This window comes from Wyeomyia smithii, chromosome 3 (assembly GCF_029784165.1).
Source record: "Wyeomyia smithii strain HCP4-BCI-WySm-NY-G18 chromosome 3, ASM2978416v1, whole genome shotgun sequence".
NCBI lineage: Eukaryota > Metazoa > Arthropoda > Insecta > Diptera > Culicidae > Wyeomyia > Wyeomyia smithii.
In genome coordinates this window covers 136,482,008-136,505,057 of record NC_073696.1, presented here as the reverse complement: position 1 = coordinate 136,505,057, position 23,050 = coordinate 136,482,008, and the positions used below count along the sequence as shown (strand labels likewise).

At 35.2% G+C, this 23,050-nt stretch overlaps 2 protein-coding genes and 1 long non-coding RNA gene across 13 annotated transcripts in view; 2 read left to right on the top strand and 1 right to left on the bottom strand.

Moving 5' to 3' along the window:
- Positions 1-1,365, top strand: part of LOC129728587 (uncharacterized) — a 3,057-nt gene extending 1,692 nt beyond the window's left edge. Inside the window, exon 1 of the mRNA XM_055687035.1 lies at positions 1-1,365. This exon is cut by the window's left edge and continues 1,692 nt beyond it. Within this exon, the coding sequence (XP_055543010.1) occupies positions 1-1,365 (1,365 nt within the window).
- The window catches only part of LOC129732246 (neuroligin-4, X-linked), a 492,846-nt gene that overhangs the window by 64,483 nt on the left and 405,313 nt on the right, over positions 1-23,050 (top strand). The window contains exons 1-2 of one of the 11 annotated variants that reach the window (XM_055692924.1): positions 15,444-15,487; positions 15,677-15,717. The exons of 9 other annotated variants lie outside the window; for them this stretch is intronic. The gene's annotated coding sequence lies outside the window, so the exon portion shown is untranslated. Of the gene's footprint in view, positions 1-4,637; positions 4,762-15,443; positions 15,488-15,676; positions 15,718-23,050 lie in introns of those variants that run through there. One more of the 11 variants, XM_055692925.1, reaches the window with a different exon arrangement.
- LOC129732249 (uncharacterized) lies at positions 6,460-6,911 on the bottom strand. Its single transcript, XR_008729208.1, has 3 exons — positions 6,740-6,911; positions 6,586-6,666; positions 6,460-6,520 (listed from the first exon to the last, which is right to left on the bottom strand). It is a non-coding gene; the product is annotated as an uncharacterized LOC129732249 (long non-coding RNA).

Here is a 23,050-nt window from a genome sequence, read left to right as displayed (position 1 = left end):
CCTATCCCCCTCTCAATACCCCTAGCAGATCCACTCTTCCATTGCCCGGGTAAAATAGATGTACTTCTCGGCACTGAAATATTCTTCCAGTTGCTTGAGCCCGGCAAAATTATTCTCAGTCCAGACAACAGTTTACCCACACTACAGAACACCAAGCTCGGCTGGGTGATAGCCGGCCGCTATCACGAACCTAAGCCATCTGTTGACTCTCACTCTCCAACCTGTTTGCTTATCTCCGCCAAGGATAATCTTTCTCCGCAAAAGCTAACGTTCTGCGAGATAGGGGACAAACGATCAAACGATCATCATCTCACTGATGAGAAACAACGTTGCAAGAAACATTTTGCGGAGAATACCATCCGAGATGAATGCGGTAAATTTTTAGTACGGCTCCCGTTTTTATCAGTCTCAAGTGAACTAGAAGAACCGAGGCAAATTGCAAAGAAAAAACTTTACCACATCGAAAGAAAGTTGGACCGAAATCCATCTCTTAAAGCTGAGCACGATGAACTCATGAGTGATTATATTGATCTCGGCCATACTTTGCTAGTGAAAAAGAACAACTGTGTGAATAAACCAACAAGCTCAGCCACAAAATGCCGAGTGTTTTTTGATGCTCATGCAAAAGTTTTGAATGGACTCTCTTTAAATGACGCTTTCATGTGTGGCCCTGTAGTACAAGACTCATTGATAAACGTTTTACTCCGTTTTCGTTTGTCACCTATCGTACTTGCTGGAGATGCGAAACAGATGTACTGTAAGGTTTGGCTGCATGAAAATGATCGTGGCTTTCTCATAATTCGTAACACAGTAACGTTTGACACTAAAAGCGCTTCTTATCTGGCCACAAAATGCGTTCAGCAGCTTGGCCAGCTGCAGTCATGCCAAGGACTTAAACGTGGTCGTCCTCTGCACCAGCTCAATCCGTTTCAAGATGAAAACGGCCTCGTCAGGGTGGGCGGACGGTCGCAGCAATCGGAACTAAGCTTCGACAGCATGCATCCTATTTTGTTCCCACGAAACTCAATACTAATCGCTTACATACTTCTTCACTCTCATCAAGAAAATTTGCACTGTGGTCCGCAGTTACGGTTAGCGTCCGTTCGAAGACATTTTTGGATACTTCGTGGTATCAGCGCTACTCGCAAGGTGTGTCAAAATTTTGTGGTCTGCGATCGCACTTGGTCAGCTCGTATCGTGCCGCAAATGAGACAACTACCAGCGAATTGTCTTCAACCACTTTTACCCTTCTCCATTACTGGCGTGGACTATGCTGGTCCGGTGAATATTTTTGGCCGCAGAACTGTACCATCGAACAAGTACATCGCTCTGTTTATCTGCTTCGGAACGCGAGCGGCGCATTAAGAAAAGTGGCGGAAATCATCCCTCAATCTGGCCGAAATTGACTTTGTGCTACTCGTCGTTGAAAACGCAAAACCCCAACAGCGGCCCATGGAACGCGTGTTTCTGCTGCATCCTGGAACTGCTGGATTTGTGCGAGAAGTTTCATTTAAAATGTCCACCGGAGTATTTCGTCGCGACATCAAAAAGCTTTATCATTTCCCGCTAGATGTAAATGAACTTGTAGCGGGTCGTAATGGAACAGAAATTACTAACCGTAATTTGGTGGGCGGATTATGTTGGCGCCGCAACGTCGAGCCACCCTACAATCTTCGATCGAGAGTGGTATAAATCGTTTCCCGCGCGACGAAAGTGCTACATAATTGGCGCCATAACCAGCTCTCTCCCTCTCTTAACTACATTGCTCATTGTTATAAATCCTATAAAAACCCAATCCCCGCCAATATTAGAATATAGACAAAGTTAAATTGTTAAAGATAACACCCGCTTATTATATCTTCCGAAATCCATTTTAAACCGTTGGCTGTTCGTTCGTTCGATTGCGATAGTTACCCGCGTTACAACCAAAGTTCTCGCAAATTCAATATATATATATATATATATATATATATATATATATATATATATATATAAATATATATATATATATATATATATATATATATATATATATATATATATATATATATATATATATATATATATATATATATATATATTGTCAGCTACTTATTATATACAAAAACGAATTTCCCAATAATTTTTATGAACTGTTCCAAAATAAAATTAAACAACGACAATCAGTGGCTAGAAAACGTGTCACAGTAAAATTCACAACAAAACTTGAATGCAAAGTTTTAATTTGATCAATCTGTTTCCAGCATGCATATGAGAGCAGTCGGGAAAAAGAAACCAACTCAAAAAACCAACTCAAATTTCATTCAAATTATTGTTGTGGTTTGAATTTTAATTTTGGCTAAAACACTAACCTGGCGAGTGCAATTGCACTTGTTGCAGAAGAGTTAACACCCAAACAACACACTTGCTGGTTACCAACCAGCATTTTTTATCTAGCTCGTATCACATTTTTTTTAATCCGCTAGATTTTCAACTGCACTGCACTGACCGATGATATCCACCGCACTTCACCTTTTACCACCTAAGTTTTACGGTTTTATTCACAAAAACAAATATTTTCACATTGCTGCATTTCAGCAAATTTATCACCGAAAAAACCACGCACTATTGACCAGCAGCCGGACAAACACTTTAAACACTTTTGAAACCGCCGCGACAGTCTTGTTGTTTTTTAAACACGCGAAACTATTTTTTTGCCGCGCGCGAAATAATCGAACTTTTATTACCAACTCGATTGAAAATAAAAAACAGGAGGGTTGTGTGCAAAGCCATGACCGCAAGGTTGAAGTAGAATACTTTTACAAGAGAGATAACCCGGCTGCTTGCGAGTCAGTCATTTTTTCTAGTAAATATACGTTAACTAATCAGATTAATCAAAATTTGCGCTTCAACAAGGATTGACCATTTTCAATAATATAGTAAGTTGCTTGTCATGGTTGGGGATTAACAATTTTTGAATTTTGAGATGAAATTTTTTCTGATGCCGTGCTCATGACTGAAGGAAAAGATAATTCAGTACGTTCTGAGACACGGAAATTAGGTAAAATTTATAACTTTTACAAATTCAAAAATGTAAATTAGCTCAAGAGAAAATATTAACGCTTTAATCATCAGGTTTTTATTTCATCCTGGAAAGGACAATTTGTTGTTCAATTTAGTATCGGATAAGATGCCGATTACATCTTTGCGTTATCACTGACAATGCGAACAAAGTATTCGTTGTGAAACTAGACGGCTCACGTGTTGTCAAAATGAGTCAACTTTTCATTGAATGCATTTACTAGTGCCCACTATCGCACAGAGACTGCATCTCACTAAAGTGTCTCACTGCATCAGCCGCTATTGATGCTGAGATCCGCTGCAACTAGTGCGCTATCCATAGCCATGCCACAGTTGTGGCTGCTTTACGCTGCCATTGGTATCCGCTGTCCCTGCATCAGCTGGCCCAGCTGCTGTAGTTGCTGAAATCCGCTATCCATTACCACGCCACAGCTGTGGCCGCTTTCCGCTATCGCTGATATCCACTACACTGCTAGTGCTGCTGTTAAAGGAGGACGACTGCTGTTGTCGCTGTCTAGAACTATTATGATCGGCTTCGGCTGAAACAAGGCTAAATAGCATGTTTTAAATTGCAAGGTATATGATTCTGTCGACCGTGCTTGGGAAGCAATCATATAACGACCAATCAGAAGTCGAATTTTCCGTTTTGACAAGGCTTGAATATTTTCAATAGTACAATAGTGTGAATAATAAAATTACAATTATCTTATTTTGGAAATAATCTTAGAAGATTTTCCAATCTATTGCTGCAAGAACGAAGGAAATCCATCGAATACTAACCGATTTATTAGCATTTGAAATTGGACATATTTTTCACTTTTTTCGGTTTTAGATTTTCATTTCACATCCCTATGTGGCCGAACTTCCTGAGAGAAGTATTCTACTTCAAAACTGCGCTACGTTTGCTATCGATGAGAATAAAGAAAGTTCAACACACACACCAATACAATAAATCGTGCATCTGTTTGCGCGACGTTGCTATCGGTGAGAATAAGGTCTGCGCCAAAGCGAGAAAGACCGAAAAAAAACGAAAGAATATGCCCGGCGCCAAAAGAGAAAGACGAAAAAACAGAAATAGAGGGTCCAGCGCACACACCCAGGGTTGCCACATTTATATCTGTATTTTTCATTGGAAAAATCTGACAATCTGTATTGCTAGGAAAAAAATCTGTAAATAAAATCTGTATCAGAAGCTTGTTGAGACATGATATTTTCATTCATTTTTGTTCCTTTTTGATGTTAATATATTTTACTACTGAAAAACTCTTGCTTAAAATTAGTTACTTTTTTATTAAAAGTTCAAAATCTGGATATCAAAAAAAAAATTGTTATTTTTAATTATTTAATTCGACACTTTTATTTTAAAACCTTGCTTCAATTGAAAGTTTCCACTGATTGAACATTCATTGCTTGCGATGTTTATACATGTTTTTGTTGATCTTATCTTTTAATCTGCTTGTTACGGTTATTTTTGAAGCTCCTCCCTGTAAATTTACATAACTCTTCGCTTTCAAAACGGCATCCATTGATTTCGGAGATAATCGATTCCTGAATTTTGTCTTATTCGCGTTATACAGAGAAAAAATTCGCTCCACGCATGCTGACGAATGAGGAATGATTAAAAAGTTCGAAATAAAACTTCGTTATATTGGATATGCAAAATTTCCGTTTCGTTTTCGAACATTGAGACACAACGACCAAGTAAGTTTTTTCTCATCTGATTCACACAGTAGCTTAGTTTTCAGTTCTCGAAACTCATTTTCCAATAGTTGCCTATTCTCTTGACCGAGGAAATTAGGAAACTGACGTACTACGTCATTTAAGTCGGGTAATTCCAAGAACGTCTCTGGATTAAGTGAAGCAGCTGTTTTTAAAACTGGATCATTGAAATCGAATCTTCTGAGTATTTGTTTGGCTAGCTCTCCGTAGAACTCACGACAAATCAGTTTAAATTTTCCTTGTAATTCATCTGTAAGTTCACTGTGCGCATGTTCGGCGTCCACGCCCACATAAACCTGTTTGGGCTGCATTAGAAACTTTTCGAAATCATTCGGAATAGCTTCACCTTTTGCAACAAGATTTGTAAATTCTTTCGTACAGAAATTTGTCAAAATAATCAGTAGCAACGTTTTCATTTCTGTGTAGATTTCACAGAAATGTGTGCTTTCCGATTGAAAATTTCTGTTCACTTTATTAATAAGTGGAAGCACGTAACTAAGAAATAGAAGTATCGGTTTTGTCATTGCGTCACTTTGATGATTGTAAATACGACAAGCTGTCGGGTTCCGGTCGTGGTTTGATTGAAAAGCGAAAAATAATTTTAACTCGGAGTACAACTCTAGGTTTCGGAGAACAACGCTCTCCAATGATAACCACCGCGTGGCAGATGGATGTAAAATCTTCTTTGGTTTCAAATCGACTATTTCTTGAATACGTTTTAATTCCATATCACGTTTAGGACTACCGGAAATATAGTTATAGACGTCTCGCATTAGATATTCGATATATGCTGGCAACTTTTCACATGCATTACTAGCGCATAGTGCTAGTGAATGGCATGTACAATTTATGCAGATCAAACCAGGACAGTCTTTTTCGAACAATCGCATTACAGAGTTGTGCTTTCCTACCATAACCGATGCTCCATCGGATCCTATTCCTTTTAGTCGCTTCTTATAATCGATATCATTGGTTTCGAATTCAGCCACAATCGCCTCGTAGATTGTTTTATGATCTGCTGATTCAACCTCTATCGCCTTGAAGAACAAGTCCTGCACTTGAAACTCTGTCTCGTCCATCATTCTTACCACAATAGCAAGCGTTTTGGTGTTAGTTTTATCAGTGGATTCATCGATTATAAGGGAAAAATTTTGTGTACGCATTCTTTCAATAAGCTCCTCAGAATGTGCAGCTGCCAATACACCTTCTATCATTGCTGATGTTTCGGTTCTACACAATCGCAGTTGGGGTAATACTTTTGGATCTTCAGTTGCTAAATCACGGATAACACTAGCTAAAGAATCAACCGCTGAAAACCCAATGTTATGCTCAAGGGCCCAGGCACAAATTTTAAGATCAGCTAAATATACTTTATCCATTAAAGTGCTATCGGTAATTTTTATTAGTTTGTCCGGAGTACCAGCAACTTGGGATGCAGACGAGAGATGGCGTTTTGATAACAGATGTGTTGTAAGGTTGGATTTTCCGCCTCTTGCAACATTAAGTTTTGACAAACAAATCCGGCAAAAGGTGAAATACGGATCATTGTGGTATTTTTCAAAGCATGATAATTCAGGAGTGTCCTTCCATTTGATCGAAAATTTCTGACGAGTTTTATTCTGTTCTTTATGGGTTCCGGAAGTTTTATTTTCACTCGAGGTGTCAACACTCAGTGCACCTGACCCAGCAGAGTTGTCCATGTTTCCGTGTTCTACAGCAAAGATTTCGCAACCATGTGCATCTGTAAAAAAATATAACCAAGTTATAAAACACATACCACAAACTAAATTATAAAAAAAAACATACCATAAGCTGCATTATTATTATTGGCATCATTTGAAACCACTGATTTCTGGTTCGCAAGCGTTGAATTCTGGTGTTTCTTTCCTTTTAGTAAGACAAAAGAATAGATTGTTTCAGTATGACTGCAGTTTTAAAATAGTAGAAGTTATTTACTTACCTCTATGGAAATACTCCACAAGCGTTTTCTTAGACATTTCTTAGGCTTTACCAATTAAACTGTATCGTATAAGCAGCGAAAAATTCGAGGCCTGAAAACGCGCAACGATTTATTAAAACTTTACCGGCTTTGCTTGATAGTTGTTTTGTTTTGTTTCTGATCAGCTATGCCAGATATATAGACGAATCTATGCTAATTCGTAGTCGCGAATACAGGTTGTCATACAGGCATATAGATTCTATACAGATTGTCAACATGATACATACATTATATAAGTACATGGTTTGTCATTTCATAACACTGTTTAAGTTTAATTTAAGTTAAGCACAGGAATCTGAATACCTACAGAGTTTTTTTTATTAATGCATAATATACAAAAAAAGGTTGGCATCTTTGCCAAAAACCCCAAATTAATCAGCAATCCGCGTTAACGGTGTTGCTGATATTTGTTTTGTTTTTGCATGCGAAAAAGAAGGAAAGAAATATTTTTGCTTTTTTCATCACGCACATTTTAACAATTACATATGAGAGTTCACGTAGGTGCGAACAGCCTTCAAAATCTCTTTCAACGCGAATAACCCGAATATCATCAGCGAGCAGTAATGTGTAGGAGTGAGGAGTGTGTTTTGCTTCGACACTTTTTCACAGGTATCGCGCCATGTTTCAAAGGCTAGTGTCGCAGCGTGTGTGCAAACGGGATAGCATATCACCGCTACTTTTCATGCCCATAACATGATTTTAAATTTACAAACTGTCAGCAGATTGCAGATCCGTGACAATGTAAGCCCCTAATGGAGCATAGCAAGTGAGATAAAGTTGCCAGATAACTGGACACAAAGAACACAGTACACTGTAGAAAACTGTCAAGCAGAAAAGCATAGAAATATAAATAACTACTTGAATACAAACTCGTAGCATAAATATCGAAAAATCTGTAAATCTGTATTTTTTTCCAAATATCTGTAAATCTGTACATACAGATTCTGTATCAACTTTCGAGTTGAAAATCTGTAAAATACAGATAAATCTGTATATGTGGCATCCCTGCACACACCAATGCGAGAGATCGTGTATTTCGAGCGAATTTCGTTCAACCCGCATGAATTTTGAGAGAGATGGGTCCGATGGTCCGATTCGTGTTCCATGAAATTCTGACTGGGGCATGAATTTTGAGAGAGATGGGTCCGATGGTCCGATTCGCGTTCCATGAAATTCTGACTGGGATATTATAGGTAAGCAGTTATTGGTAACGTACTTTACAAACAGTTAGTATTAGTAAACGAGTAGGGGTAAGCGGGGTAAGACCGCCCCCTTGAGCAATTCTGTTTATAGAAAAAAAAGTTGCGGCTGCAATTTCATTTTTTCTTCGCTAAGAGGTTCTTCTGTTTAATACCCGCATTAAAAAAATAAGAACTGAAATAAATTTTGTTTATTTTAAAGTTTTTTTTTTCAATTAAAAATTCATTGAAAATGTGCAGATCTTTTTCATGCGGGGTAAGCCCGCCCACCAGCGGGGTAAGATCGCCCACCATTTTTTGAGGGTAACAAATATTTTTAGGGCCAAAACGGTTGATTTTATCGGTACAGTGTCCTTGACAAAGTTGTAAATGGTATTTTTTTTTCTGTTCTAAAATAAATAGATTTTTTTAGAATTGGGGGTTTTCAAGATATTCAATTTATAAAAAACCTGTCTTTAGGCAAAAAATAAAAACACATTAAACCTGTCTGTATGATTTTTTTGAAGGCTTATTATGTAAAGAGTAATAATAATAATTTTTAATTTTTTTTCATGTTTTCAATTTTTTTTTTGAAGAACAAAACGACTCTATACATCAAACAAACTATTAATATTTCTATTACTCCATGATCCAATAACCATCAGATTTTAGCTTACCTTTTGTAGATTTTGCAGGCAAAGACATAAATTTTTTTAACAAATTAAAAAAAAAATTAATCCTATTTTTACATCTTTTTTTCAAATTTTTTTACAGTGCATACTTTTTTCGGAAGTAAAAAACTACTGTTTTCAACTCTGCCGGAGACGTCATGTCGATCAAACAAACCGTCTTGGCTCTAAAATTATTTTTGTTCATTAATACCATTTTTACATAAGTTTACTTTTTTTCAAAAATTAGTCGCGGTAAAAAAATATTACTAGAAAAGCTTCAACCAAATCGAAAATGGTCGATTAACATCGATGTCTTATGTGGCTTGAAATTGCTTTACGGATCCTGTAAATATTTCTTTTGTAGTGTGGAGGCATTTGGGTCTTGAAGTAAATCAACAAGCAGTTGTATACATGGCAACTTTACCCCCATTGGAGCATTTTCATATTCAATTGAAAAAGTAGTCAAAATTACGAGTTTACTCACGGCCTTCGATATTTCCGAAAGAAGACAGACTCAGGCAAGCGGTTAAACGTATATTCACTTATAAAACAATAGATTTTTAGACAGAAAAACCTTAAGTCCCGTTGCCGCAAAACAATAGCGCATTGACTGGTTGCCAGCTGAAAGGTTGTTTTTGATTATTTCTGTGACCGTTCGCGCACTATCAAAAAAGAAAGGGGTGCAAAATGTTATGTAATTATACTGTAATAGACATGTTAAAGAAATTTTTCAATTGTTATATAACTTGGTAGTAAAACTACGGTGGGCGGTCTCACCCCACTGGGCGGTCTTACCCTGTTTACCCCTAGGTAGTGTTGCACGACAAACATGTTTTTGCCTTTCTCCTAGAAAGGTATAGCAATCACTTGCAAAACCGAAAGTATAGAAGTGCTCCAAAGGGCCGAATGGCATAAATCACTCGACTTAGCTCGACGAGCTGAGCATTTTCTGTATGTGTGTGTGTGTATGTGCATATTTTTACTCTCACTCACTTTTCTCAGAGATGGCTGGACGGATTTTTATGAAATTAATTGCAAATGAAAGGTATCGTTGTCCCATAAGACCGTATTAAAGTACATTATAATCGGATTTTTAGTTTAGAGGTTATGTATCAAAAAGTAAAAATCATGAAACATCATTATCTCGAAAACTACACAACCGATATGAACAAAATTGATTTCAAATGAAGGGGCTACCTGAAATACCCTTAACTTTTGTTTTTCATGAAGATTGAACTTGTGTTTCAAAAGTTATGACAAGAAACGTGTTCTGAAGACTACTTGAACTCACTTACTTGTTTCAGAGATGGCTGACCCGATTTCCACAGAATTAGTGTCAACTAATAAGTCTAGCTGCCAAAATTGAAAAACCCTATTGAATTTTACTGTAATCGGACTGTAACTTCGTCTGTAAAGTACCAAAATGTGAAAATCACTAAACTTCATTATCTCAGTAACTACACAACCGATTTGATCAATATAATTATGAGATGAGCGGGCTAGTTAAGGGTTAACTAATGAATTATGATTGAACACGTGGTTTCAAAGTTTGGCTGCCCTATACGTTTCCATTTCATTTCATTATAATCGAACTTAAGCAACCGTTATGCATTAAATTGTTAATAAAACAACGAAAGTCTATTATCTCAAAGATTACATGACTTATTTGAACATCACTAGTGTCATACGAACGAATCATCTCTCAAACTTACAAATAACAAACTTCATAACAATTTGATATGTGTCTCAAAAGTTATGGAAAGAAAAGAAATTCAAAGACTATTTGAAACTATACCTGCTTTGAACGATACATGTGGCATCAACATAAATTAAATGTGGTTTCGTACTATTTGAACGTTCCAAATTCATTGATTCCTTGCGATGTGTTTAAAGTCTGCAAATGCACGACGAATCGGCCATAGGATATGATCAAAGTCAAATAACAAATCGTTTGAAATGATTTGTTTTATCGAAATGACAACATCCTCGACTTTTGGCTTCTGTACATCACCTTAATTCTGAATATATTCATATTGGGTGGTATTCGGTCATTTTCAGCAAATTTTCTGGCATCAATCTGACACCGGAAATACTCATATTGGGAGGTATTTAGTTGTTTTGGTTGTTTTCCAGAAAATAAAGGGGTCGTCTTTAAATTCAAAATGGTGTCAAGGGTCAATGTTTGGTTTCTATGCATCATCTCGTTTACGGAAATATCCATATTTAGTATTATTCGTCATTTTCGACTGTTTCCTATAAGTTGCCATTTAGCGATTCAGAATGGTGCCTGAGATCAATTGTTAGCTCCTTGCATCATTCTGGTTCCAGAGATACTCATATTGGATAGTATTTGGTTATTTTAGGCTGTTTTTCACAAACCGGAAGTCGCCATCTTGGATTTCAAACTGGTATTTAAGATAATTTCTGGCCTCTGAGCGTCATTATGGTTGAAGAAACACCCATATTGGGTGTGATTCGATCATTTTCCGCTGATTCCCAGGAACCGGAAGTCGCCAACCTAGAATCCAAAATGAGGTCTGTGGACGATTTCAGCTGCAGATACTCATGTTAGACGTAAATCGGCCATTTTTTGCTGTTTTTTAGTAACCGGAAGTTGCCATCTTACAATCCAAAATGTTGCCTGAGGTCGATTATGGAACATATTTGTTACCACTAAAAACATTCACCTGCCAAATATGGTTTCATTTAGTTGATTGGTTCGCTAGATGTGCAGAAATTTGTGCAGAAACATGTGCTTTCAGAAGAGGGAGGGTCGTCGAACCATTATGAAAATATTTATTACCCTTTAAAACATCCATTGCCAAATTCGGTTTCATTTGCTTGGTTTGTTCTTGAGTTGTGCAGAAATTTATGTTTAATTTGTATTGGACCCCTCCCTTCCAGAAGAGGGAGGGGTCTCAAACTATCATAGGAACCTTTAACGGGACCAAAAACCCTTACGTACAAATTTTCACGTCGATCGGTTTGGTAGTTTTCGAGCCTATATGGATCAAACAGACAGACAGACTGGACTACATTTTTATATGTATAGATTACAACATCAATATTTTAGAACCTAAAGAGTGAATATACATTTATTGGATTGAAGCGTTCATGCAAATCTATTTTTACAAATAAAAGTTTGAATGAGAAAGGCTGGGTCTGACCGCTAGGTGGATTAATTTAGGTTTTTATAAAACATTCGGAAAGGGGGGACGTGTAGGTAGACTAAGGTACAGCGCCTGAGTTATTCATCCAATCGTTTTGTTATCAAAGAATGAATTGTATACTTTTTAACTTGCATTCCAATGAACGTATGGTTTTTGCTGGAGAACCCCGGACAAATTAAGAAAAACGTGTATTTTCTAGAGATGCACCGAATAGCACTATTCGGCCTTCGGCCGAATACCGAATAACCTGTTTTCCATTATTCGGTGAGACGAATATTTGGCCGAATATTCGGCCGTATATTCGGCTGAACACAACGTTGTTCGTTTGACAACAAAATAACAAAATGGTCATTGTTTGAAATTTAAATTGTTTCTTTCGCTTTCCAATTGTTCATGTACGAAAACGATTGAAAATTGTCCGAACTATTCCACAAGAAATAATAAATTTTGCGCCTATGGAATAAGGCACGCTAATCCGTGGCGCACCTACTTTTGTTCTTATTTGAGTTGTCGTTTAAAAATAATGTTTTTGAGGATTATGGTTAACACAATTTAAAAGTTTGTGTTGCAACTACATTTTGAGTGTTTTTGAAAAAAAAATGCGAGAAATGAACGAGAACTGAGGATGGGACTTTGGCTCCGAAAAAATATACCTAATCCAGACAAGACATAAAATATTGTGTGGAGATTGCGGTTTGTGTTCCGTTTTAATGAGATATATTCCTTTCTAAGCCCAAGTTACATCTTCAGTTTTCGTTTACCTACGTTCATAAAACTTTGCACTATACTTTTATATTATTTTCTGATAATCATTGGCCTATATTCGGCTTATTCGGCCAAATAATAAACTTACTATTCGGCGAGCCGAAAATTCGGCAAAATCCAATTTTTGCTGATATTCGGCGACCGAATATTCGGTGCATCTCTAGTGTTTTCCTAAATATTAATAATTTTTCGAGCTTAAACTCAAATAACTCAAAAACCGCTACCTTTAGAATGTTAACTACCAAGAGCCTTCTGATTCAAAATGACTCTCTGCATCTTTTGAAATCATCAAAACACAAATATTTTGAAAAATGTTTGAATTAGAATTTTTATAAAAAAATAATCTACTATAAAAAAATATTTTTCATTTCTCCATCCTGGGTTTTTTTTAAAAGTTTTTTTTAACGTCAAGTTTCTTAAAAAATAAAAAAAAAATCAAGTCTTTTTTTTAATTGTAATTTAATGTTTATTTTTATTTTTAAAAGGTCAAATATTATTTTTGTACAGTGTATATTTTTTTATGATGCATTTTTATATACAACCAACAGTTTCTGGGCTACAATGTTTCGAATAAAACCTATGCCAAAAAGCATACGCTCTTTTAGAATATAACTCATGGGTGTTAAAAATCTCTCCATCTGTAAAAAATGCTCAGTTTGCTAAGCCAAATAGGGTGATTGATCGTGGTTCGCACTTGTCTCATTGTTTTTCATGGCACCCTAGGAATGAAGCAAGATTTTTCTAAAACTGCACTACTTTTCAACTAAAGACAACGATTAAATTGGTTGACTTCGAAAACACCTGATGTCTAGTATATAATAATGGTATGGGTTTTAATGCAAGCGAAATTTTGATCCTGGTTCGTGCCATGTTGATCGTGGTTCGCGTCATTTATGATCTTGGTTCGTCCTAATAAAAAATAGAAGTGCAGCATTGGAAATTAAAGAACTACACGTGATATAAGCGCTTTTTTATGTCAAACACAGTTATATTTTCTGTATATCTACTTAGCAGTGTGAAATTGACTTGCACATAATTAGTATTCAGACTATTTCGACAATATGAATTTAGATTTTTTTTAACAGATGTTTACTTTAAGGGTTTCACAATTTTTTCTGTGCGGATTTCTCCATTGCGCCCAGAAATCGATGATCTATCGTGAGATATGCCCGGATGTCTGCTTTACCCGCACTTCTATTATTAGCAATACCGCTATTAAGAAGTTGCAAGCTCATTATTATTTTATTAATGCTGATGTGTAATATGATTTTATTTTTCCTTTTTCACACTTACTGCTTTACTATACAGCGTTTTGTTCCTCCAACCAATTACCGCCTCTTATAATTTCCTGAGGAAGTTTCGTGGAGCGTCTTATTATTAGAGGGACCTATTTATTTTAATGGCCAGAAAATCAATATTAACTTGCTTTGTTATTGTTTTTTTATCCAATTCCTTTGATTTATAAAAAAGTTCAACTGTTTATTTCGATTTTTCGCGACGTTTTTCCAGAGCGGTTGACTGAATCTCTCAGGTTGAAAATAAGCAATTCGCACTGCCTCTAGCGGTGATTCGGTGAAACTGTTAGGACGAACCACGAACATTTGCAGCGCGAACCAGGATCAAAAAACTATTATTGTATTATTAAAAAAAATCACAAACGGACACTTTTTTTTCTGTAATAGTAGTTTCAATACTGGTAAAATATAGATAGATCAAAGTTTTAAAATTAATATGAAGTTTTACATCACGACCTAAAATGCTGTAGAGAAGTTTGACCAGACTGCTTCGGTGAAGACATTGGCAACCGAATTTACATCTTTTATTAGCTTAGCTATCAAGGCTAGTTGAAGTAGTTTCCTTTAACAAAAATCAAAGGTATGTATTGTTAAAAAATAGAAGCAGCATTGAAAATTAATTTAATTCAAAATTTTTGACTATTCAATGATTTATCGATGATTTAGGTAATAGCACGAACCAGGATCAGTTTTTGCATAGTGCGAACCACGATCAATCACCCTACGTGTGAACAGTTTCATTCAAATCAAAAATGGTCGATATTTGACCATAGGTCATTTGGCGCGACTCTGCTCTAGTGTATAAACGCAATGCTTATGTTGACTCCACAAAACTTGCACAAAATCTCTCGAAAGTACCCAGTTCGCCACCATAATAGGGTTATGCTTCTACAGTGGAAGTTCCACTTTTGAAAAGAGTTTGCTCAAACACACGTTATCATTTCAAGGTGATGAAGGCATTCTCACTAGTACTTTAGAAAATTTTTAAGGCTTAAAAGCCCAATGTGACTAAATTTTGCTCGATTCGTGAAATTTGCTTTATTTAAACATCAAAACAAAATGTTTTAAACGATTTGTATACTACTTTTGTAGTTTGGAACATGAATATAATCTTGTGCTTTTACTTGTTACGATGTAGGTGTCTTTAAATATTCCCTTCTGTGTTGTTTCAGTGATGTAGAAAGCATGATTATTCAAACAGTTCATCCAACGGTTTGCTATTAATCACTGTTTTGCTTGAATAGCTGGTAGTACTACATATACGAATATAAAAGGTTGAATAGGTTGGTCTCTGAGCAAACTATTTGAAGAAAATAGAACCTAAATACTCTCATCTAGCTCAATACATATACAATATCGTCTAATGTTTGTGAAAAAACGAGTATAGAGCCAAAGGATGCAAAAGATTTCCACATTCAAGTTTCCACCTGGAGTGCTTAGCGTTTAATTTTTTTGCTACCAGCAAAACCAACAGGAACTTGTTTACAATCATAACAAAGAATCGGAAGATGAGGGTAGAATAAACAAACATCAATTTCATGTTGAATAGATCTTCAGTTTTTACATTCAGTGAACAGCTACAAATATTAGTGAAAATACCAAGCATCGTTCAGTCGATAACAGGATACGGGTAAAGAAAATTGTTGGATCAAAAAGATATATATATATATATATATATATATATATATATATATATATATATATATATATATATATATATATATATATATATATATATATATATATATATATATATATAAATATATATATATATATATATATATATATATATATTTATATACTCTTAATATGTATGTAGAAAGTTTGATAACATGTTGTTAGTGTTCCCTAATAAAAGGGGTAAGTCATATTTTTTTTAAATAGCTATAGCTCATAAGTTTTGTTAAAAGACGTAATTAATTATGAATTTTATTGTTAACTATTGAGATGGCCACAAATTATCGTGTGATACACGCACTGGTATTTAGATGTTTTCATTTACTTAAGAATACGTCCTAAATCTTCTTGATATTGTTATGCCTGGTATACACTAACTGTTGTTTAAAATAAAAAAGCACATTTTTGTCACTTCAAATCTTATCACGAAAAAAGCAAAATACAATTTCGAAGATTGAAACCACACTTTAAGTATAGTTAACTATTATTTTGGTGCAATTCATCAGAACATCTGATTTGTAAGAATGAAAAATGTGCCAAACATGTAATAGCTAGGAATGTGATTTGGCCTTCGATTACTTATTTTTTTAATGCATATAGTCAAACCAAGCGTCATTTTTTCAAAATTGAACTATTTATACAGTTCGCAGTGGTACAGAACGACCATTTAGGCAAAAATGGAGTTTTCGGTTTTTTTTTTGATTTTAGAGCCATGCTCTTTATAGAGAAGTTGCTTCTTATAAGTAGGCTTGTTTATTTGTACGACCTTTTAACCAATTTGGTCATTCGGGTTATAAGTAGGTCTATTTTGAAAATGAAGTGAAAATTAGGGTGGTCCTTAAATCAGCGGAATAAAACAACTAAAATTTTTCTGTGCGGAAAAATATTATTTTATCTACAGTGAAATTGCAGATCATGTTATTTTAAGCAACTTTGTAGAAAAACTACTTATTTGTAGCTAATGAACTGGCTGAATTGAAGCAATTTCGCTTAAGATGGCTCTGAAAAACAGTTTTTTTTCAATTTTAAATTCAAATTTCTCGGTAAAGTTATGTTCAAAAGACTTCTAGACCTTTGAAAGACTTTTGTGTGCTAAATTTATATGATATCTATAACGGGTGAAAAGTTATTAACGTTTCAATCTTTGAAATACACCCTTTTTAAATGTTGGTATCTCTAAATGGGGCTAATAAAAGGAATATCTTCTGGTTTCATTTGGAAACGCAACTCGTGTTTTTTATTATATATAAAAAATGGAGATAAGATGTTTCTTAAATAGAATAAAATATGTTTGAAACTGCTTTTTTTTGTCAAAAAAGTAAGGTTTTTGAAGCTTTATACGGTTATACACGTTTACTAGTGTGCTTAGCACATAGGAGTACGTAGAACAAAAACTTGTCCAAAATTATTCTAATGAGTTTTCAGATAGCAAATGTGTCTTAAAGTGGTTTTATCTCTATTAAGCTTTATATTTAGACATAAAAACAATTTATTAACAAGTTTTCGTCAAGTTAGATCACCTAGCAGTGATACATCCTCTGCAGTGACTCTCCTCTGCTAGTACATTGAAATTCGAAAAGTGTACAAATATAGTAAGAGCTTGTTCTGGTGAACGCTTTTCTGCCAATAATAGATTCTGCATCTTTTAAAGCGTCTTTTAAATCACTCGCTTATAAAGGATCGTCTGATATGGTCTGATATGGATATGCTGGAAACCGCAGTGCTTCTAGTAGATCAGCGGTTCTCAACCTTTTTTTGTCCACGTACCCCTTGGCGATATTTTCCAAATTAATCGTACCCCCTGGTTAGGTTTGTTCTCGCAGACAGGGCTAGTAGCAAGTCACTTTTTAGTGACTTTGTCACTATTTTGAGCCATTTTGAGTCACTAAAATGTCACTATTCACACTAAAAAGTCACTAAAGTCACTATTTTACGACAAAATGGTCACTCAAGTCACTTTTTTAGCTTTAAATGTATAAATTAACAATTTTTGTATTGCAACATACTTTAGAAAGTTTGCTTCTCATTTACAGAATATTTGGACAGTTCGGTTTGTAAGGCATTTTTGTTAACTTTTCCATCATAGAAGTTTCATGCCAGGGAATGTTTTCAAATTTCTCATCGAAGTGAACAGTGCAGAATAGTTACGAACGAATTGTCTAAGCAAAGGAATGTAAAGGTTTATTCTACAAGCTACTTGCATCTTAAACCAGTGTCTCAAATCAACGGTTCCTCCTGGTTGAAGTGGATTCAAAAATTTCAAGCTTATATTGTGCATAGCCGTGTTGAGGTCTCAATTCGTAGGATTTTGCTTTCAATCATCCGAACCTTCCGGTGTTTACCAGATACCATTTCGAAATTCCATAATGATTACCCGTTCTACGCATATTTGTCCCATGCTCCAGATCCAACAAACGAGTCTTTAGTGGGATGATTTTGATTAGAAAATGTCAAGTGGGTTAAATATGCGTGAAAAATCATAGATGGGACAAACAGGCTTAGTATTGTTTTTGCAGATTTTCGGAATGAACAATGCTTTTTGCCTTTCTCCAGGAAGGTATAGCAATCACTGGAAAAACCAAAGGTATAAAAGTGCTCCAAAGGGTCGAATCTCGTATTTTAATCGACTTAGTTTGACGAGCTGAGCATTTTCAGTATGTGTGTGTGCGTATGTGTGTGTATGTGTGTGTGTGTAACGCTCTCCCAATCTCACTCGATTTTCTCAGAGATGGCTGGACCGATCTTCATGAAATTAATTGCAAATGAGAGGTCTAGTTGCCCCATAAGACCCTATTGAATTTCATTGCAATCGGATTTTTAGTTTAGAGGTTTTGTTTAAAAATGTGAAAATCACGAAACATCATTATCTCAGAAACTACACAACCGATTTCAACAGGATTGGTTTTAAATGAACGAGCTACTTAAAAAACCCTTAATTTTTGAGTTTCATGAAGATTGAACGTGTGGTTCAGAAGTTATTCAAAGAAACGTGCTCTGGAGAGTGTTTAACCTCACTCATGTTTCTCAGAGATGGCTGAACCGATTTTCACAAAATCTGTGTCATTTGGAAGGTCTAATTACCCCATAAGATCCTATTGATTTCTGCAATCGGACTATTACTTTGCCTGTTATGTTTAAAAATGTGAAATCCAGCAATGAAAAGAAACATATTCCGAAGACTACTTAAACTCACTCACTTTTCTCAGAGATGGCTGAACCGATTTCCACGAAATTAGTGTCAAATGAAAGGTCTAGCTGCCTCATAACACCCTATTGAATTTCAATGTAATCGGTCTGTTACTCTGTCTGTAATGTATCAAAATATGAAAATCACGAAACTTCATTATCTCAGAAAGTACACAACCGATTTGAACAATATTGGTATCAAATGAACAGGCTAGATAAAGGTTAATTGATGAATTTTATAGTGATTAAACACGTGGTTCAAAAATTGTGAAAAAAAAACATGTTCCGGTGACTTTTCAAATTCACTAGTTTTCCCAAAAATGGCTGGACTAAATTCAACAATCTTAGTGTCACATGAAAAGTTTGGCTTTCCTATAGGTTCCCGTTTTATTTGACTTTAATCGTATTTTTATTCCAACCGTTATGTATTAAATTATAAAAACAACGAAAGTTTATTATCTCAAAGATCACACGACTTATTTGAACATATCTAGTGTCATTTGAACGGGTTGTCTCTCAAACTCACAAGTAAGAAATTTCATAGCAATTTGATATTTGGTTCAAAAGTTATGAAAAGAAACGAAATTCGAAGACTATTTAAAACGGTTACTGCTTTTATCAAAACATATGGTCTCAACAAAATTGAAATTTGGTATTGTGCTATTCGTACGTTCCCGGTATTGCTCGTGATTTAAGTGTACGAAATTCAAAGTCGTTTCTTTTATTTCGCTATTTCCTCAGCACGAATATTTTACTCCTAATTAATAATTTTTTTAACTTTTTACCTTTCTTCTAGAAAGGTATAGCAATCAAAAAACCAAATACCGAAACCGAAGATATGAAAGTGCTTCAAAGGGCCGAATGGCATATATCACTCGACTCAGTTCAATGAGCTGAGCATTTTCTGTATGTGTGTGTGTGTGTGTGCAGATTTTTATTTTCACTCACTTTTCTCAGAGATGGCTGGACCGATTTTAATGAAATTATATGCAAATGAAAGTTATAGTTGCCCCATAATACACTATTGCACTAATTACATAATTACACTAATTTCATTGTAATCGGATTTTTATTTTAGAGGTTATGTTTAAAAATGTAAAAATCACGAAACATCAATATCTCAGAAACCATATAACCGATTTCAATAAAATTGGTATCAAATGAACGGGCTATCTTAAAAACCCTTAACTTTTGAATTTTATATAGATTGAACATGTGGTTCAAAAGTTATGAAAAGAAACGTGTTCTGAAGACTGGTTGATCTCACTCACTTTTCTCAGAGATGGCTGAACCGATTTTCACGAAATTAGTGTCAAATGAAAGGTCTAGCTGACTCTCAACACCCTATTGAATTTAACTGTAATCGAACTGTATCTTCGTCTTTAAAGTACCGAAATGTGAAAATCACGAAACTTCATGATCTCGGAAAGTACACAACCGATTTGATCAATAGTATTATCAGATGAACGGGCTAGTTAAGGGTTAACTGATGAATTATGATTAAACACGTGGTTTCAAAGTTTGGCTGCCCTATACGTTCCCATTTCATTTGATCATAATCGAACTAAGCAACCGTTATGTATTAAATTGTTAATAAAACAACGAAAGTCTATTATCTCAAAGATTACACGACTTATTTGAACATAACTAGTGTCATACGAACGAGTCATCTCTCAAACTTACAAATAACATTCTTCATAACAATTTGATATGTGGTTTTTAAAGTTATGGAAAGAAACGAAATTCAAAGGCTATTTAAAACTATACCTGCTTTGATCAATATATGTGGCCTCAATATAATTTAAATGTCGTATCGTAGCATTTGAATGTTCCAGGTATCGCTCGTGATTGAATTGTTCTAAATTAAGAGTCATTTCTTTTATTTCGCTATTGCTTGAGCATTTACATTACTTCAAATTTCATATTTTATACTTCAATTACAACATCATTATTTTAGAACCCAAAAAGTGAATACACATTTATTGGATTGAAGCGTTCATGTAAATCTATCTTTACAAATAATAAGTTTGAATGAGAAAGGCTGGGTCTGACCGCTAGGTGGATTAATTTAGGTTTTTTAATATATTTTGAAAAACCCCTCCCTTAGTTAGCTTAACCAACTTCAAACGCTTTTCGAAGCTGTCACAGGTGGCTCGGATTCCCAGATTTTCTGGATAACCGCCCGATTTTGTAAAAAAAAGTTTATTGAGTTGAGATCAGGTGAACTTAACGGCAATTTGTTTCTATACAAAAAGTCCCTCGAATTGTCCCTATACCAACCTTGAGTCAAGTTCGCAGTATGCGCTGATGCACCGTCTTGCTAGAACATATAGTAAATAGCTCTGAAGAGTTTTCCAAAACACGGGGTAACGTTTTTTTTTTCCAAAACTACCGTTTTATAATAAACAGCATTAAATTCGGCGTCTTTGTAAATGAAAATCAGAGGAAGTTTACTCGCTTGCATATTGCTCCCGAGACCATCACTAAAGCTGTACTCTGCAATTGAGGAACACTCCTTTAGAACTCTGAAATGTTGTCTATTGCTGCTGCCCACATTCGATTGTTTTGTGTAACCAGCAACACTCCAGGCCAAATAGTTTCTCATCAGAAACAATGAACTCGCGAACAGCGAGTTGTGAAAGTATCATTTTCACTCTATCGAGCCTCTTTTTCTAAAAGAATCGGCCAAAATATTGTGGACCGATTCAATAGATATACCTACTCAGATGGGTGGGAATTACAAACTGAACGTTATCATTTCACCGGACACGCTTCTTCATAACAGTCACAATTTTAGGACTTGCGGCATCCTTGCTGATCGTGGCCGACAGAATTTTCAACGATAGCCAAAGAGAATGTTTCCTTGTATTTTTCGATGGTTTAATAAATGAAATCTCGCCTAGCTTCACATGATTTGAGATGTTTGAATATTGTGCAAGGGCAGTCACTGACCAAAAATCGTTTCACTACGACTTTCCGGATTTGTTACATCGCACATCAAGAACTAAATACAATTGACAGACCACCAACACACCAATGCGTATTCGAGAGTGCATACATTCGTTCACGTACTTTCATTAACACTTATAACTCGAAAACTTGTATTTGAATATATTGAACAAGGTGTTATTACAACCATTTCAATGTGAAATTATGATACAGATTTTATGTTCTAAAGACATAAATTTCAGATAAAATTCAATTTATTTATGGTTCAACAATAAATTTCAAAACCCTCTTGTATATTTTTGGTTACTATTTGGTCACTATTTAGTCTCTATTTGGTCACTATTTTAATGAAAAAAGTCACTAAAGTCACTATTATTTTGCTCCAAGTTCGCTACTAGCCCTGCCGCAGAGTGTAAAAGAGTAGTGGTAGATCATTTTGTGGTAGTCTAGTTCAAGTTTCAACCTAAACTATTGTTTATTTGATAGCTACAGTCAGGTTTAAGAGCAAGAATGACTAACGAATGAAGTTTTTTAAAAAGTTGCCGCCATTACTGATTTTTTTTTCGCGTACCCCCAGGGATACGCGTACCCCAGGTTGAGAACCGCTGTAGTAGATCATTGAGTCATAGGAACTGCGTAACTCAGCTCCTCTAATTTTACATTTCCTCTTAGCATTTGTGAAGCTTTCGACCAAATTTACAAGTTTATGGTTAAGCTATACCAATTTTGTTGTTTATTTCGAAACTGTCAATTTTAATTAAACTATCTTTTAAAGCGACTCCGTTGGCGTCTTAAGATCGAGTGCTTCTTGAAGGACATTTAGGTTTTTTTTGTAAGACTTGCACCACTCGGTCAATGTTTTGGTTTTTTGTGGTAACATTTGAGGGTTTTTCCTCAGAAACAAAAACTTTTTATGAATTGAATGTTCATAGCATTGCGCAATCAACCCGAATAGGGTATTTCTTGGCAAGTTATCACACAATCTGAAGAAACTAATCAAACTGTTACCAACGAAAGCATGATAAATGCGCAATAATAAAATCAGCAAATCTGCACGGTCCAACTTCGCATTGATCGCAATCACAAATGGGTGAGCATGAGGCAGATTTTCTTTCTGGTACTTATTCAGGGACACAAAACCTCTCCAATGGTGGGTAAATTTTTGCTGGGAGCCCAAACAAAAATCCTTATTTGTAAAACATTTATTAATGAAAAGAAACTGAAAAACACGTGTATGGCAAGGCCTTGCTCTAAAGAAGATATTTCAACCTTTACAACATATTGCCGACATAAATTTATTTAACATACATTTGTTTTTACCGCCCATATTAAATTCACGCTTAAGAATTAGTTAAAGTTAAAGTTATAATAACATAAGTGG